The following is an 18,934-nucleotide window of genomic DNA, read 5'->3' on the forward strand; positions in this document are numbered from 1 at the left end:
GTATCATTTTATGGTCTCACTTCCTAATTTATTTATTTAAAATAATTATTACTCGCTCTACCTAAAATCCTACGAGTCAAAGCATACAAATATAAAATTAGTTTTTGAACCAAAGTAAAGGCAGTTATTTCTAACATTATTGCATTAAAGGAAAATAAAAATATGCCCACGTTAAAAATACACCTTCAGTTAAGACTCAAGTAGTCATGCCCTCTAACCTGGATATTATATGGCAGCCTTCACGCTTCATAGATCAATCATAATACACAATACAAAAAGATTGTTCTTCAAGCTCTCCACTGCAATCTAACAGATCTCAAGAAGAGCATCTTGTAATCAGTACATTAAAAATCATACCTCATCATCTTTTCTCTTTTTGAAAATACTATCTTCAACGTCCCCCACAGCAAGCATGATCATTTGTACTCGCTCCAGATTGACAAAACCGCTATCTGTAAGGTATCCCTGCAAACAAAATTCCAGAAAGTTGTGAAGTATTTTTATACAGCATATAATACCCAGAGCGCATGACAAGCAGAAATGTTTCACCTTACCCCAGTCTTATGGACCACGTTTTTGTAAATGCCGACTAGACGGTCAATTGCACCTTCCCTATGATGAATGAAAAGAAAATCCTAGCTATAATTCACTTGACTTTAGATACAGTATATTTACAATGTTTTGCAAGAGCACTATTTACTTTACCTAATCTCCAAAGATGGTAAATGAGGCAAGAAATCGTTGCCCACAAAGAAGCACATGAAGACCCAATCATCAACACTCCTTTCAAAGTCAAATGGAAACGGTAAACTGGCCATGGTGAGTTCTCTCTCCAAATACTATAATGCAAAAGCAATAAGCAAGTCAATGGTACTAGAAACACTCCAGCTTCCAATTACATCTTAGAATGATCATGTTTGCATACCTCACGTAGAACATTCAGACGAATAAAAATAAACTCCTGCTCGCAGCCGGGAGGACAATCTGCAAATTCATCATGCTGCAAGTTAAAGGCAAAAAAATGAAATCGATAATGGGCTCAATGCAAAATTATACCTAGTGTTGAAATACTTTGCATTTTTGGGAAATTTAAACAAAAAAAAAAAAAAAGATTTCAGATTAACATTTCTGAATTTTATTAAAACTAACTCAAGGAACAGGTCTGATGGGTTTGATTCCCAGGCCAGGACGCTGCTGCCCAGATTGGCAAAGATAGGAGTGCAACAGAGGTAGGCTTCACAGTCTCTGGAATGGGGTTAAAAACAAATTTTAAAAAAAGGAAAATTGGTTCTTACCTGCTAATTTTCATTCCTATAGTACCACAGATCAGTCCAGACTCCTGGGTTTTGCCTCCCTGCCAGCAGATGAAGAAAGAGAAAGTTTCACTGACACTGTACATAACCCAGTGTGCCACCTGCAGTCCCCTCAGTATTGACCTGTACCCAAGCCAAGATGACAGCAACCACCATAAATTTCTAAGCAAACTCGCTTCCTTCCAACGAGCCAGAAGGAAGAGACTGCCCAAAAAGACAATGGAAAACTCTTTCCCCAAATTTAACATAAGCGATCAGCATTGAAAACTTCCAACTCCACACTATATACAAAGCAACACTACAAACGGCGGACTCTCCCCTCAGTAAATGGGCAGGTCTCTGGTCTGATCTGTGGTACTACAGGAACGAAAATTAGCAGGTGAGAACCAATCTTCCTTTCCCTGTATGTACCTAGATCAGTCCAGATCCTGGAATGTACTTAAGTTCCCCTTAACGTGGGTGGGACTTGAAGAGTTCCGCTCATAGAACACTCTCACTAAAGCAAATGGAAGCTGGATCCCCCACAGCCAAATGATAATGCCTTGCAAAAAAGTGTGCAATGACTTCCCAGTAGCTGCTCAGCAAATTTCATGCAGACACACCTGTTGTGACTCAGCCCAGGAAGTTGTCTAAACCGCCCCCCAGCAGCAGGAGCTCTTTAGAAATGTAAGTCGACTCGATCGCTTCCTTCAGCCACAGCACAATTGTAGCCTTAGACTACTTATTTCCCTTCTTTGGACCATTCCACAGTACAAAGAAGTGATGCAATCTACAAAAAGGTAATGCGATTTACAGAAATCATAAGTGACCTTTAAATAGCTCAATAATGCATGCCTCCTTTCTAAGCGGCAAAGCTCCCCTGCATGAGGCATAGAGGAATCCAAATCCATAAAAGCTGAAAGCTCTATTGTCTAACTAAGATGGAGCACAGAGACTACCTCAGGCAGAAAAGGCGGCACCATGCATAAAGATACCCCCGAATCAGACATCTGTAGGAAGGGATCTCCTGGCTGAACAACTAGCCACCAAGAACACCACTTTAAGAGTCAAGTCCTTAACCATAACTCTTTCTAGTGGTTCAAACTGAGCCTCACACAATCCTCTAAGGACTAGATTCAGAATCCAAGATGGACAAATGTTCCACAAATTAGGACGTTACTTCTTAGCTCCCCAAAGGAACCGTATAACATCCAGATGTGTGGACAAAGGATACCCTTTCACCTTACCCTAGAGACAACCCAATGCTGCTACCTGGACTCTCAGAGAGTTAAAGACCAGTCCCTTGACCAGAACCTTTCTGTAAAAAAGCCAAAATATGTGACAGCATAGCCTGAACAGACTGAGGCTGCACTCCGTCAACAGCAGACCAGGACTCGAAGATCCTCCAAATTCGCACATACTTCAAGTATGTAGGTGGTCACCTAGCCAGCAATAAGGTGGAAATAACCACTTCAGAATATCCCCTCCATCTCAGTCATCTCCTCTCAGAAGCGAAGCCGCAAGACAGACATGAGCTGCCTGACCCAGAAATATTGGGCCCTGGTGGAAAACAAGTCGACCGATGTCCGAACCTCAGAAGCCTGTCTATGGCCATGTTAATCAGGTCTGGGAAGCATGGACGATGTGGCCACTCGAACTACCAGGATCATGGTGCCCAGATGTTTCTCTATCCGCCATAATCCCTGGTCCACCAGAGGCCACAGAAGGGAAGGCAAAGAAGAATCCCTCAAATCCACTGCAGCACGAGAGCTCCAATTCTTTTGTACCTTGTTCTGTTCAGTAGCTGTAAAACTGCAACGCCTTGGTGTTCTCTTTGATCGGGATATCCCCATCTTCTGTGACTGAGACACATCGCTGCCTCAGACAGCTCCCATTCCCCGGGGTCTTTCTCTGACTGATAAAATCCATCTGAATGTTGTTCACTCTGGCAATGTGAGATGCTGCCAGCCACTCTAAGTGCTGCTCTACCCAGAGAATCAACTCCTGGGCCTCTCGAGATTCTATGTTCTGTCCACCATCATCACATTGTCTGATAAGATCCATACTTGATGGCCACGTAATCTTGGCAGACAGCAAGCAATGAGAAATGCACCGCTCTCGCCTCTAACCGAATGATAGGCCATGAAGCCTCCTGTTTTGACCACTGGCTCTGCACAGACTGACCTTGCACACCACCCAGAGAGGCTTGCATTGGTGGTGATTATTATCCAATTCAGAATCTCCAATTCCACACTATGCTCAAGATTGGTGCAAGTAAGCCACCATGAAAGACTGCCACTCGTTTCCCCCTCTAACAGAAGAGGAAGATGAAACTCTTCCAAATAACTGATTCCAGCAGGAGAGAAGAGCCCCCTGCAGAGGCTGCATCTGTGCAAATGCCCAATGCATTCATTCCAATATCGATGCCACAGAAGCCAGGACCTGTAAATAGACCCAGACCCTGGGCACCGAAAGCTCTAGCAGAAGCCGCTACAATTTCAGCACACTCTCTTCATTAGACTCTCTCTCTCACAGTGTGTCAAACTGAGCTCCCAGATGAGCCATTTGATAGAGCTCTTACAAACTCTGGCGTGTTGCTAGGTTCACCACCCATCCTAGAGACTTCAAGCCAAATTGGTACCTTTTGTACTCGTTGTTGACAGAAGTCATCTGATTTCCCACAAATGAGCCAGTCATCCAGATACGGTTACACCAACACACCCTCCCTTTTGCAAGGCGGCTGTCCCCACCACCATCACCTTGGTGAAGGTACATGGAGCCATCACCAGCCAAAAGGAAGGGCTTGAAACTGAAAATGTTCCCTTAGGACCATGAATCTCAGGAATCTCTGGTGCTCTGGCCTGATGGTTATGTGCAGATACGCCTCTGTCAAGGCAAGTGATGCCAAGAACTCTCCCTTGCATACCACTGCTATGAGGGACCTCAGAATTTCCATGTGGAAATGGGAAACTTTGAGAGCCACATTTAACTTCTTTAAATCCATTATCTTTTGAATTGGTTACAGGGGGGGAAAGAAACAGAATACAACTTAAAATTGACCTACGGTCACACTAAGCGTGAACAGGGTCTGAGCCAACAGACTCAGGCCACGCAGCCAACAAACTCAGCAAGATCTCTCTCTGAAAAAGGAAAAAAATCTGAGCAGCGTCCAAAGCGACTCTCAATCATATGCAATTTCTCCCTCTTCTAGAGGTGAGAAAGCCAATTTCCCATTGGAATCCTCCGATGTCTCATAATCCACATCCCCTTGAACATTACCAGGGATGGCATTTGCCCACTGTGACTGACACATGGGAGGCCTGAGCAGGCGATACCTACATAGTAGGTTGCTTCGCCTTCGCTGGACACCCCTGCAGAAGAGTCTGCAGGCCATGGAAGCATTCCACCCAGGAGGAGGAGGAAGTAGTAATACCAGAGCCCATAGGCCCAAACTTGCTCTCTCCAGTCTCTCTCTCTCTCGGAAGCTTCTGTCCTCTAGAACAAGGGAGGAGAACTATTACCTCACCTCCCACTCCCCTCCCGAGACACCATAGACCAAGGAGATGTCCCAACATGTGCAAAAGCTGTAGTAGTCAAATTGCTTTGAGCATCTAAACAGCGCTGACAAACGGAGAGAGAGCATGAGGACTGAATTGCTATCAGATGGCAAGCCTCACAGATAGCAAGGTACTTGGAACTATTCTTCCCTGGCGCCTAGCTCTCCTGAACTTTGACTCTAGGTGGCCTCCTGTGCAAACACCAATGCCACCCAAGCGTACACACGCCCCCCCCCCCCCCCCCCCTCCAGGATGCACGCAAATACACACTCAAGACTAGGTCACAGTCGTATGCACTCAAATCTAGACTGCAGCCTTATGCATACAGGTCCCTGCACATGCAACTGCTATGTAGTGAGAATGCGTGCACATGCCTATACACGCAGGATAATCAATGGGATAGTGCTATACTAGGGTACAAATTATATCACAATACAGAGAGGAGCATCTTTATGGCGGGGTGGCGCTTTATGTCTGGGATGGCATAGAGTCCAACAGGATAAAGATTCTGCATGAGTCTAAATGTACAATCAAATATTTATGGGTAGAAATCCATTGTGAGTTGGAGGAAAGAGAATAGTGATAGGAGTTTACTACCGTTCACCTGGCCAAAATGGTGAGACGGATAGTGAAATGTTAAGAGGAATTAGAGAAGCTAACCAAACTGGTAGTGCAGTAATAATGGGAGATTTCAATTACCCCAATATTGACTGGGTAAATGAAACATCAGGGCATGCTAGAGAAATAAAGTTCCTGGATGGAATAAAAGACAGTTTTATGGAGCAATTGGTTCAGGAACAGACGAGAAGGAGCAATTTTAGATCTAATTCTCAGTGGAGCACAGGATTTGGTGAGAGAGGTAACGGTGTGGGGCCGCTTGGCAATAGTGATCATAATATGATCAAATTTGATTTAATGACTGGAAGGGGGACAGTATTTAAATCCATGGCTCTAGCGCTAAACTTTCAAAAGGGAAACTTTGATAAAATGAGAAAAATAGTTAGAAAAAACTGAAAGGTGCAGCTACAAAGGTAAAAAGTGTGCAACAGGCGTGGACATTGTTAAAAAAATACCATCCTAGAAGCACAGACCAGATGTATTCCATGCATTAAGAAAGGTGGAAGGAAGGCTAAACGATTACCAGCATGGTTAAAAGCTGAGGTGAAAGAGGCTATTTTAGCCAAAAAATCTTTATTAAAAAATTGGAAGAAGGATCCTTCAGAAGAAAATAGGATAAAGCATAAGGATTGGCAAGTCAAATGTAAGACATTGATAAGACAGGCTAAGAGAAAATTTGAAAAGAAATTGGCTATAGAGGCAAAATTCACAATAAAAGCCTACAAGGGAGTCAGTTGGACCTTTGGATGATCAAGGGGATCAAGGGACACTTAGAGAAGATAAGGCCATCGTGGAAAGATTAAACAATTTCTTTGCTTCAGTGTTTACTGAAGACGATGTTGGAGAGATACCTGTTTGAGAGAAGGTTTTCATGGGTGATGATTCAGATCAACTGAACTAAATCACAGTGAACCTGGAAGATGTGGTAGGCCTGATTGACAAACTGAAGAAGAGTAAATCACCAATACCGGATGATATACACCCCAGGGTTCTGAAAGAACTAAAAATGATTTCAGAACTATTAGTAAAACTTGTAACCTATCATTAAAATCATCTGATGTACCTGAATACTGGAAGATGGCCAATGTAACTCCTATATTTAAAAAGGGATCCAGGGGTGATCCAGGAAACTATAAACCAGTGAGCTTGACTTCAGTGCCGGCAAAAATCGTGGAAACTGTTATAAAGAATAAAATCACAATACATTTAGATACACATGGCTTGATGGGACACAGCCAACATGGATTTCCCCAAGGGAAGTCTTGCCTCACAAATCTCCCACATTTTTTTTTGAAGGGGTAAATAAACATGTGGACAAAGGTAAACTAGTAGATATGGTGTATTTGGATTTTCAGAAGGCATCTGACAAAGTCCTGCATGAGAGGCTTCTAAAAAAACTAAAAAAAGTAATGGGATAGGAGGTGATGTCCTTTTATGGATTGGTCTGGCGCATTCATCTCCACCATATGATGCAGATGGACAATATATGAGTTCGAGAACTTCGCCTACTCAACGTTGTCCCATGTCTGCAGGAAGTGACGTCTACCTGCAATCATTGTCCCACCACTCCAGGAGTTTGATATAACGACTGAGTGCCTGGATAAGGGTGACTTAGATAGCGTGTGGTTCTTTCCAACAGCATTCCAGAGACATTTTACATGACCTAGCAGACTGAGGAACCTCCGCGGTGTTGGAACCCATGCTTAAGTGGGTGTGGAGAAGGGGGGGAATTCTTTTGGAGGAGGGTTCTGGGGATGGTACTGAGATAGTGAGAAAGGGAACTGTTGTATTAGCCACTGCAGATACTGTTGCTGTAATGGGGGATGTATAAGGAAAACTGCATCTCCTGTTCTGTTTGTCTCAATCATTCTGGTTCTGTTCAATAAAAACGTTTTGTCATAAAAAGACAGAAAACAGAAACTAGGATTAAATGGTCAGTTTTCACAGTGAAGAAAAGGTAAACAATGGAGTGCCTCAGGGATCTGTACTTGGACTGGTGCTTTTTAATATATTTATAAATGATCTGGAAAGGGGTACGACGAATGAGGTGATCATATTTGTGGATGACACAAAATTATGCAGCGTAGTTTAATCTCAAGTGGATTATGATGCATTGCAGAAGGACCTTGCGAGACTGGAAGACTGGGCTTCCAAATGGCAGATGAAATTTAACGTGGACAAGTGCAAAGTGATGCATATAGGAAAAAACAACCCTTGTTGTAGTTACACAGTGTTAGATTTTATCTTAGGAGTCACCACCTAGGAAAGAGATCTAGGCGTCAGAGCTGATAATACATTGAAATCATCAGTACAGTGTGCTGTTGCGATCAAAAAAGCAAACAGAATGTTAGGAATTATTAGGAAGGGAATGGCAAATAAAACAGAGGATGTTATAATGCCTCCATGGTGAGACTGCACCTTGAATACTATGTGCAATTCTGGTCAACGTATCTCAAATAAAATATAGCTGCACTGGAGAAAGTGCAAAGAAGTGCAACCAAAATGATAAGGGGCATGAAACGGCTGCCATATGACGGAAGTTTACAAAATCATGAAAGGACTTGAACAAGTTAATGTAAATCGGTTATTTACTCTCTCAGATAATAGAAGGATCAGGGGGCACTCCATGAAGTTAGCAAGTAGCTCATTAAAAACAAATTGAAGAAAATTCGCTCTCACTCAGCACATAGTAAAGCTCTGGAATTCATTGCCAGAGGATATGGTTACAGCAGTTAGTGTAACTGGATTTAAAAAAAAAAAAAAAAAAAAAAAAAGGTTTGGATAAGTTCCTCGAGGATACATCTATAAACTGCTATTACGGTAATCAATAAGCAATAGTAGCTTATGATCTAGCTAATGTTTGGTTACTTTCCAGGTGCTTGTGACTTGGATTGGCCACTGTTGGAATGGGATGATGGGCTTGATGGACCCTTGGTCTGACCCAGTATGGCATTTCTTATATTCTTATGTTCTAAAGTCAATCAGATTTGTCTGACAGGACCTTCCTCTGGTGAATCCATGCTGCCTCTGGTCCAGAAATTCTTCTGACTGTAAATAGTTCACTATTCTTTCTTAAGCAGCATATTACTTTACCCACCACAGAGGTGAGGCTAACCGGCCTGTAGTTTCCAGCCTCCTCTCTGCTCCCAACTCTTGTGAAGCGGGACAACAGTTCTTCTCCAATCCCTTGGCACCACTCCCGTTTCCAGGGATCTATTAAACAGGTCATGCAGTGGACCCACCAGCACATCTCTGAGCTCCCCTCAGTATCCTGGGATGAACCTCATGAGGCCCTATGGCTTTATCCACTTTTAGTTTTCTAGCTCTTCCCATACGTTCTCTTCTGTAAACGGAGTTTTATCTACTCCACACCCTCATCCATTTTCTTGTTAACCAGCGACAGTCCTTCTCCAGGTTCTTCTTTAGTGAACACCGAACTGAAATATTTAATATTTTTGCCATTTCTTCGTCATTCTCCATACATTGATCCTTTTCACCTTTCAGTTTCTCTATACTACGTCGACCTTTCTCCTTTCTCTAATGTATCCAAAAAATGTTTTGTCACCTCGCTTTACCTCTTTGGCAATCATTTATTCTGCTCGACCTTTTACTTTCTTGATTTCTTTCTTCATCTTCCTCACTTTCACCAGATATTCTTCCTTGTGTTCCTCCTTTTGGGATCCTTTATATTTCTTGAACACTTTACTTTTTGCTTTTATCAGCCACCTCCTTTGAGAACCAGATAGGTTTCTTATTTCTCTTGCTTTTGTTTACTTTTCTAACATATAGATTAGTTGCCTTTCAGTTTGGCCCACTGTTCCACCTCTCTCATTTTCTCCCAGTCTTCTAATTCTCTCTCTAGGTACTTCCCCATTTCAAAAAAGTCCGTAATTTTAAAATGCAAAACTCTGGTCTTCATGTGACTTCTCCACATAAAAGGGATACGTCCCTGCTCCACTGGGCTTGCAGTGCAGAACGCCACGGTCTCATGGGGGATGAGGGATCTGGAACACCAGATGTCCACCCCTCGGTTCTCCGGATCGAGCTATCAGAAGGGTCAACAACCCCCTGCTTGTCCACCTCAAACCAGGGGGGAATGGCCCCACCAGGACATCACAACCCCCTGAGAGGATCCAGAAATGTTGTCTTTTAATCTTTTTTTTTTTCCTCTCTCTTCAGACTGCAGGTTTTACACCATCTACCATTTACTGGAGACAGAGAAATACTGAGGGACTGCAGATGGCACACTGTGTTATAGTGTCAGTGAAACTTTCTCTGTCTCCATCTGTCAGCAGGGAGGCAAAACCCAGGAGTCTGCACTGCTCTGGGTACATACAGGGAAAGAGGGAATCATAGTCAATGTACAGTCATGACACCTAGTGGCCAAATTCAGAATCTACAATTGCAAGGTTTCAGGAGTCATCATGGTATGCTGTCCCAGGTCAAGGACTGTTGGTACAATAACTGGGCTGACTTGGAAGGGGATAAACAATAGGGGGAAAATGCCCAAGTGATTGCAAATTGTGCAGTTTTGCTTGAGCTGGAAGCCCAAAGGAGAACAACCAAACTGTTGGACCAACAAAAAACTTAATTTGTGGTATAAGAAACCTGAGAACGTCATCTGTCAGGGAACTTTTGGTTGGAGGGAGGAAAGGCAGCTACTACTGCTACAATGATGGACCTTCCATGACACAAAGAGTAGTGCTGAGCAATCTCCTCTGAGAAGACATCCCTCCAGCCTAAAGATAGCCAGGGCTCCAAGTGTTATCCAGACATGGGGGAACTGAGTTATTTCAGTTGCAGTATTTCTTTTGTACACTTTGCTTTCTTTTTAAAGATTCCATGTCCTGAGTGTGAAAAATGAATGAATTATGTGCCCCAGTTATGAAAATGCTGGGCCTCCAGGGTATTATTCTGGACAACTAATTTTGCTTCTGACTGAATTAATTACAGATGCACTCAGCACTATTTTCTAGACCATCTATGAGCAGTATTTGCTCTATGATTTTTTTTTTTGGAAAGAAGGTTCAGTATCCATGCTAAATATGCAAATTTTCCACACAGCATTACAAAATCCCAACCTACCAGCACCCTATTTTATCCTTGTCAATAGGAAACCAGTTATATGTATGAAGACAGATAGGAGAACATACTGAAATACCTCAGAATCCAAAGATGGCTGTATTGCTCACCTCCCCTTGCTTTTCACGGGGCAAACCCTGGCACTCCTTGACCTCGTGCCCAAACTGTCCACAAAGGCCACATGGCTTGGGCTTGTTTGGCTTGAATTCCTCTCTGATTATAGTGAAGTATGGTTCATGAGTGGCCAGTCCCAACATAATGAGATCAGCTGTCAATGAGGAAACAATACAATAAAAATCATTAAAACATTAGTCAAAAGTTGTAAACATGAGTTTGTTCAATATCATTAACCATACAAATGCAAGGTTTCTGAGCTACTAGAAAAACACACACAAATAAATTTTGCATTGAGGAGAGAACGATTTAAAAAAAAAAAAATAAAAAAATACAGATCTTACCATCAGCTCCACATAAGCAGTGATGAGTGTTTGGATCATGATCTGGCTGACCTATTTAAAAAAAAAACCAGAACATCTTCAGATTGAACATCTCTGTAGTTTTATCGCTATAGCCAGGGCCTCTGATCTCTTGTGATTCCGCAGCTGTGGGAAGGGCCGCAAAATCTGCCCCTTCCCACAGAATGTGCAGGTTTCCCTGGAATTGCTATGCGAGACCAGGGATCCAGGTCTTTCTGATCAGAATGCTGGTGCCACCATCATACCTCTTCTTGATCTGATGCCAAAGCTGCCTTCCTGGTGTGACACCAAAGACCAGTTCCTGGTCCAACCCCCATCAGCATTTTTTTTTTTTACTTTTTTTTTTTTTTTTTATTAAGGCACTAGAATAATAAATAAGTTTGTTTTCAAAATAGCACATCCCTTTGGATCACTAATATACAGTACAGGGTTCGCTGTCAGAACACTTGTTCTACACAAAAATAACAGGTAAGTGTGAAGCTCAAGACAAAGTCAAAAAGCTTCCACATAATGTGCTAAAACTGATTTTAAATAACCATGTGTCAAAGAATATTTCATCAAGGAGGAAAAAGACCTCAGAACCACTATGCAAGTTCTATAAAGAACATATGAGCATATTAATAGGTAAATCAATCACTGGTCTTAAAAAACCTCAAAAAAAACTATCAATTAACATCAAAAAACACTTGTTCTAAGACTGACTGATTTTCTTTTTTTAAATTTTTTTTTCTTGAACAAAAAATTTAAAAAAAGAAAATCAGTCAGTCTTAGAACAAGTGTTTTTTGATGTTAATTGATAGGTTTTTTTTAGGTTTTTTTAAGACCAGTGATTGATTTACCTATTAATATGCTCATATGTTCTTTATAGAACTTGCATAGTGGTTCTGAGGTCTTTTTCCTCCTTGATGAAATATTCTTTGACACACGGTTATTAAAATTCAGTTTTAGTGTGTTATGTGGAAGCTTTTTGCCTACACAAATATAAAACATTATTCAATGTTTATCAATATGCTTACAATGCTCATTTTTAAGCTTGTTCAGATATTCAGGGCTACACCTCTCCAAATCCAGTACAGGCCCCACACAGCCCTGTAGTCTTCTGTCTGGTTCAGGAGCATGTAAAACAGTTTTTCCATCATAGTAATATCTACTATCTTACCCTCCCAGCATCATATAGTAGGGCCCGTTTCCACATATGAGCAATTGTTAGTCTTGCAGCATGGAGTAATTGCCCAAACACATTTCTGTTACCTTTCATATCCCATCTATTAGATCACAGTCCCAAAAGATACAATTTCGCTTCTCCCACCAGACACTGACCACATATCTGGGAGATATACTCGACCACTTCCATCCAGGACGACCCCACCACCCTACATTCCCACCACATATGCATATATGTTCCAATCTGCTCACACCCTCTACAACAGTATTTACTTGCATTGCTAAAGTTTGCAAAGCAAACAGGTGTGCGATACATTCTATACAATAATTTATACATTAACACCTGCCCCTTACTGAATATTGTGGCAGGTCATGTCAATTTCCAGATTGATTCCCAATTGTTTATTTATTTTTTTTTATCAAGTTCACAACCCTAATAAGTGTTCCACTGGCTAATTAGAGTAGTCGAAGTATCCCTCTCACATAGTTTAGACTTAAATGTGATATATAACACTGGGATTAAATGACATGCCTTGTTTGTACAGCATAATACCTCCTCAATCCCCCATATGTATTTTGATCATACGGTGTGACAAGGAGGGCGGCAGTATTTCTGGCTGTGTGCTCCTCATTCTCTGCTGTCCGGGCTTGAGTGTCGCTTTCAACCACGAGGATGTACAGTGTCCCGTAGTTGAAAGCAGCAATCAGGCCAGGCCGGCAGAGGAGGAGAAGCACCCAGCCCGATGTGCTGCTACTCTTCTCCTCCTCCTTGCAGTGACCAGCACAGGGGTTAGGGAAGAGAGGACTAAGGGAGAGTTAAAGAGGCTGGTGGTTGAGAGAGGAATAAGAAAAACAGATGAAAGGGTTGGGTGTGATTTTGTAAAACACAGAGGCTGAGGGGCTAAGAGAAACAGAGAATGGGGATGTGTGAAAAGGGAGACATCGGGGGGGGGGGGATGAGGATAAAGGAAAGAGGAGATGGGGTGTGATGGGGGATTGTGATAGGTTGGAGAAGTTATGGGAAAAGGGCTGGGGGAAGCTGTGTGATGAGGGAAGTTTGGGGTTGTGACAAGGGATGGAGTGTGTGTTAAAGGAGTACTGGGGAATCAGGGTTTGTGTGCAAGTGGAACTGGGGAAGGATGGATTAATATGTACATGGGCAATAAAAAAAATAAGAAAAGGGGAAATAAAAGAATTAAGGATGGCGAGAGAGGGCGGGTACTGACCAGGGTTTGGGATGTGAGGGGAGCAGGGCTGGAGCTATCCCCCTCTTCTCTCTGAATTTTCACTCCTGGCCACCTCTCCTTCACCCTCAAAGCACTCAGAACTACCCTCCTTCCTTCTTTACCCCCATATCCAATCTTCCCTTTTTTCTCCGACCTTACCATCCCCAATAGACCCCCCCATCCCACTTTCTTCATTTCATTCATCCTCCATGTTTCCCCTATCCTCTTCTCACACTGGGGTAGATTTTATAATTTTACGCATGTGCGTACTTTTGTTCTTGCACCAGGCGTGAACAAAAGTATGCTGGATTTTATAAGATACGCGCGTAGCCGCGCGTATCTTATAAAATCCGGGGTCGGTGCGCACAAGGGGGTGCACATTTGTGCAACCTGCGCGCGCAGAGCCCGGCGCGCGCTGCCTGTTCCCTCCACCTCCCCTCCCCTATCTAACCCACCCCCGGCCCTATCTAAAAAACCCCCCCCCCCCACCTTTGTTGGCAGATTTACGCCTGCCGAAAGCAGGTGTAAATCTGCGCGCACCAGCGTGCTGCTGGCATGCCATCACCCGACCCGGGGGCTGGTCCGGAGGCCTCGACCACGCCCCCGGGCCCGCCCCGGACATGCCCCCTCCCCGCCCCTTTTACGAAGCCCCGGGACTTATGCGCGTCCCGGGACTGTGCGCGCTCGCTGGCGGCCTATGCAAAATAGGCGCACAGGGCTTTTAAAATCCGGCCCTCTGTGCCTCCATCCCTTATCCATAATCTGCTATGCCGACAATTGAGAAACAGAGGGATCAATGATAATGTATTAAGATGGTTTACCTCATTCCTTACAGATAGATCATTCCAAGTAAAATTCAATAACCATATATCAGACACCTTACAATGCACAACAGGCATGCCATGCCACAAGGATCAGTGCTATCAGCAAAATTATTTAATATCTACATGCTACCCCTGTGCAAATTACTAACTGACCTTGGAATAAACTATCTATATGCGGATGATCTGCAATTCTATATCCCACTGACAAATTCATCTGAAAAAACAGCATCAATGATTTCCGAATATATGATTACAATAAAAGAAAAACCTGCGCAAATGAAACTCTCGAAGAACCTGCAAAACACAAATAGTTTGGTGGAGCCAAAACCCACATAATTCTATACCTCCAGGAATAGATATCAGAAATTGCCAAATAATCCCTGCAACAAGTGAGAGATCTAGGAGTCCAAATCGAAGAAAATTTAACAATGAAAGCCCACATTAATAAACTGATTAAATCAGGCTTCTACAAGCTACGGATCCTGAGTCGACTGAAACCTTTACTAAACAACAGATTTCAGAACAGTATTACAAACTAATATTCTCAGTCCTCAATTACTGTAATGCCTTACTTCTGGGTCTTCCGGCAAGTCACTTAAAACCACTTTATCTACTGCAGAACACCGCAGCCAGACTACTGACTGAAGCAAGGAAATATGACATCACCCCCTACACTTATGGCATTACACTGGCTACCTATTCAATCAAGAATATATTATGAAGTTCTAACAATAATTTACAATAACATTAACAATGATGTGATGGGAATATCATTTCAACCATATACTCCCCCACGAAATCTAAGATCACAAATCAAAGGCCTCCTAGAAATCCCCACACTAAGAAATTCTCATCTAGTGCAAACTAGAGACAGAGTTATATCTATTGCTGGCCGAAAACTATGGAAATCCATGCCAAAGGAACTACGAACAATGTCAGACAAAAAGAAAGGTAAAAGTGACTTGAAAACATGGTTATTCAAAAATGCCTACAGCTTGACAAACTACCAGTTCCCCATGACCAAGTCAACCAAAATGTCCTGAGCAAAACCGTTCCCTCCCAACCCCATATACCCAACTTCTGTTTCATTCTGTATGTCTGCCAATGGAATACCTCCTATAATTATGAATGTTGTCCGGTTTTCATTCTTGTATGTCTACCTTTGTAACACACAGTATAATTATGAATGTTTAACCAGTAAACCGTTGTGATCTAGTGATTCTCACTTGGAACAACAGCACATAAAACATCTAAATAAATAAATCCCCTTCTCCCCAGACCCCTTCCTCCCCCCCAGCAACAATCACTAAGATCCATTTTCTTTAAATAAAAAACAAATAAATTAGCTGGACACCGAAATGTCAGAAAATGACTTTTTATATATTTAAAAAACTGCATTACTTAAATTTCAAATATATGAAAAATTATGCAAATTTGCCACATAACTCCCACAGAATTTGCTAACACTTGCCACAGAAACTTGAAAAATCTGCTGCAGGCAACCAGGGGCTCTGGCTATAGCTCAGTCAATACTTATCTGAGCAGTTTTACCTCTTTGTCGTCTGATGTAGTCCATGATTTTATGCTCCCCTTCACCAGGGGCACTGGCATCAGATAAAATAACCTACACAATATAACACACAATTAATTTTGAAAAATCATGAACATTTTAATTGTTTTTACCAGAATGAAATTATGAATTAAAAGAAAAAAAAGTCTATTAAAAAGGAGGAAACAACACCGGAATCAGATCCCAGCATTGGTCCCAACTGAGTTGGGGAGAGAAGAAAAGAGGAACTATTTAGGGATACTTCACCTTGGTGCAGCTAAAAGTACACACATTGTGGAATACCATGCAAACTGTTACCCAGGCAGTTTTCGGACAATCCTTTTACTTGGGTGAAATGCTTAGAACCCACAGAACTTACTTTGAAAATTGGCCTGTTTATAGGACCAGAAAATTGCTAAAAAGACGAGGAGCAAACACTGTTGTATACCAAGGAAATAGTCATGTATTCTTCTTAAAGTGGTATTATACACCATGCTTGTTAAGAGCATTAAACTTAGCTCATGAGTTTGTCGCACACCATAATAATCATTTTCCACTGGAACAAGCCACATATTTGAAAGCTTCCCCCCCCCATAGGACTAACTTTTTTTTTTTTTTTTAATTTAACACACATCTTAAAAATGGGCATTGCTCAAAGAATTATTTTCTGTCCTGTGGCAGACTGAATTCAGTATCTTGGACAAAATAATTTTATTAGTTTGTTTTTCATGTTCTGTTTTATAGTGAAGTATGAGCTCCTTACTAGCAAGCTATCATCATTGAAAGAGACCCTTTTGTTGAATGCAGATGGCATGTTTTAGTTTTTTTTGTTTGTTTTTTTGTCCTGGGGTTTGCTGAAATCTTGGTGAAATGTTATAAGCTCCAAACTTCTATGAAGTTAAGGTGAAATTTTTTTACCTGGCAATTTCCTTTCCATTAGTCCTGCTACACCAGTCCAGACCATGACAAGTAGGTTAATTCTCCCTAACAGCAGATAGAAGCAGATAACACTATTTTCCTCTGTGACATCACAGTCACAGAGCGCGCATGCCTCTGAGCATATAAGCAGAGTAAATAGTATGCTTCAGCCAGAGAGCCCGAGTGGCCTTCAAAGCTGCTTCTCCCTTATGAGGACCCCCAAAGAGGACAAAACAGCCTGTCCGACTTACTTGGTAATTACTATTGCCTTCCGTAACAGAGAATAATCCTCCGCATGTCCAGATACTGAGGGACCAACACTCAGGCCCATACACCTCCTAGGCAAAGGCCAGTTAAGAAATCGTCTGACTGATATGAAAGTCAGAGTTATCTACAGGAGAAAGGATGGCACTGGTCAAAAAACCACCGCAGACGAAATCACTAAAAAGAGATCTCGACAAGATAAGGCATGGAGCTCCAAAACCTGTCAGGTGGAGCAAATAGCAACTAGAAATACAGTCTTCAATGACACATCCTTTAAAGACATCTGTCTCAAAGGCTCGAAAGGAGCAGTCAGCCCCTGCAAAACCAAATTAAGATCCCTTGGGGGAACAACGGGGCTGAAAAGGAAGGTGTAACCGCTTTACGCCTCTCCTAAACTGGGATCTATCTGGATGAGCCATAAAAATGGTACCATAAAAGTGGTACCCACCCCATTAGCACAAAATAGCTGCCAGCTGCACTTTCAAAGAATTCAACACTAGTCTCTTGTCCAGGCCAGCCTGAAGAAAAGTCAAGATACATGAGAGCCACCCACCAGGGGGATTCTGACCTGGACTCACAAAACTGTTCAAACAGTTGCCAGTCATGAATGTAAACCAGCAAAGAGGCACATTTCCTCAATTTCAACAACATAGAAATGATAGAAGAGAATATTCCTTCTTATGGAGCCACCTCCACTTAAGAACCAGGGCATAAGACAAAATAGAACAGGTTCCTCCATGCCTACTGGCCCCTGATTAAAGAGGCCCTGCACCCCTGGGAGGTGGAAGGGCTGGCCCCACTTGGAGGCATATAGATCCATGTACCAAGATCTGCGTGGCAAGTCCAGAGCCACCAGAATGATCCAGTTGCCCTCCAGTTCTATCTTTCGCAGCAGCTGGCCTAAGAGCCCACGGAGGGAAGCCATACAGGAGCTCTCCTGCCAGCCAAGGCTGCACTAGGGCGTCGATACCCATTGACCCCTGCTCACTTCACCAACTGAAGAAGCGTTCCAGCTACGTGTTCCGATGGGTTGCCATCAAATACACCTGTGGATGACCCCAATGGCGACAAATTCTGAGAAAGGCTTCTAAGATCAACTCCCATTCTCTGGGATCTAAAATTCTGATTGAGAAAGTCAGCCTGCACATTTTCCTGCCCGATGATGTATGCTACCGACAGCGAGTGCAGATGCCTCTCTGTCCAGCAAGAAAGGAGAGACATCTCCGCTATGACTCCCTGGCTCCTAGTTTCCCCCTGATGACATAAGCTACAGCAGTTGCGTTGTCCGAGAAGACTTGTGCAGCCCTCCCCCTCAGCAGTGAGAGGAAGTGGAGAAACGCCAGGTGAATAGTCCTGGTCTCTAACCAGTCGATGGACATGAGGCCTCCTCCGGCATTCAGTTCCCCTAGGCCACTGATCCTGACAATGAGCCCCCCAACCCGAGAGACGTGCATCAGTCATTACCAAGGCCCAAAAGAGAGTGGTAGGCTGACTCTCCTCAATAAATGTGAGGGGAGCAGCCGCCAGCAAAGCAACTTGTGCTCCAACTGATTCAGAGGAAGCTGGACCACGTCGTCCTGAGACTGCGGAGATCACCATGCTAAAAGGGAGACTCTGGAGAGGGCACATATAACCTCTGGCCGCCTGAACCAAATGTAGGGTTGCAGCCATCAGCCCAAGTACTTACAAATAATCCCAAGCGGAGGGAACCGGTAAAATCCAGGAAGCTCTGGACCTGACAGTGTACATAAGAACATGCCATACTGGGTCAGACCAAGGGTCCATCAAGCCCAGCATCCTGTTTCCAACAGTGATCAATCCAGGCCATAAGAACCTGGCAAGTACCCAAAAACTAAGTCTATTCTATGTTACTGTTGCTAGTAATAGCAGTGGCAAGAGTGTATCTTGCGTACTCTCTCTTCTATTAGAAAAACCAGACCAATTTGCATAATGAACTGGGCCCC

The 18,934-nt window shown here is 42.9% G+C and overlaps 1 protein-coding gene across 1 annotated transcript in view; it reads right to left on the bottom strand.

Moving 5' to 3' along the window:
• XRN2 (5'-3' exoribonuclease 2) overlaps window positions 1-18,934 on the bottom strand; it is a 283,450-nt gene that overhangs the window by 203,305 nt on the left and 61,211 nt on the right. Inside the window, exons 7-13 of the mRNA XM_029593758.1 lie at window positions 15,791-15,863; window positions 11,008-11,058; window positions 10,660-10,817; window positions 926-1,000; window positions 706-839; window positions 555-612; window positions 358-465 (exon numbers count right to left, since the gene is read on the bottom strand). Of these exons, the coding sequence (XP_029449618.1) occupies window positions 358-465; window positions 555-612; window positions 706-839; window positions 926-1,000; window positions 10,660-10,817; window positions 11,008-11,058; window positions 15,791-15,863 (657 nt within the window). The remainder of the gene's footprint in view (window positions 1-357; window positions 466-554; window positions 613-705; window positions 840-925; window positions 1,001-10,659; window positions 10,818-11,007; window positions 11,059-15,790; window positions 15,864-18,934) is intronic.

This window comes from Rhinatrema bivittatum, chromosome 3 (assembly GCF_901001135.1).
Source record: "Rhinatrema bivittatum chromosome 3, aRhiBiv1.1, whole genome shotgun sequence".
NCBI classification, from domain to species: Eukaryota; Metazoa; Chordata; class Amphibia; order Gymnophiona; family Rhinatrematidae; genus Rhinatrema; species Rhinatrema bivittatum.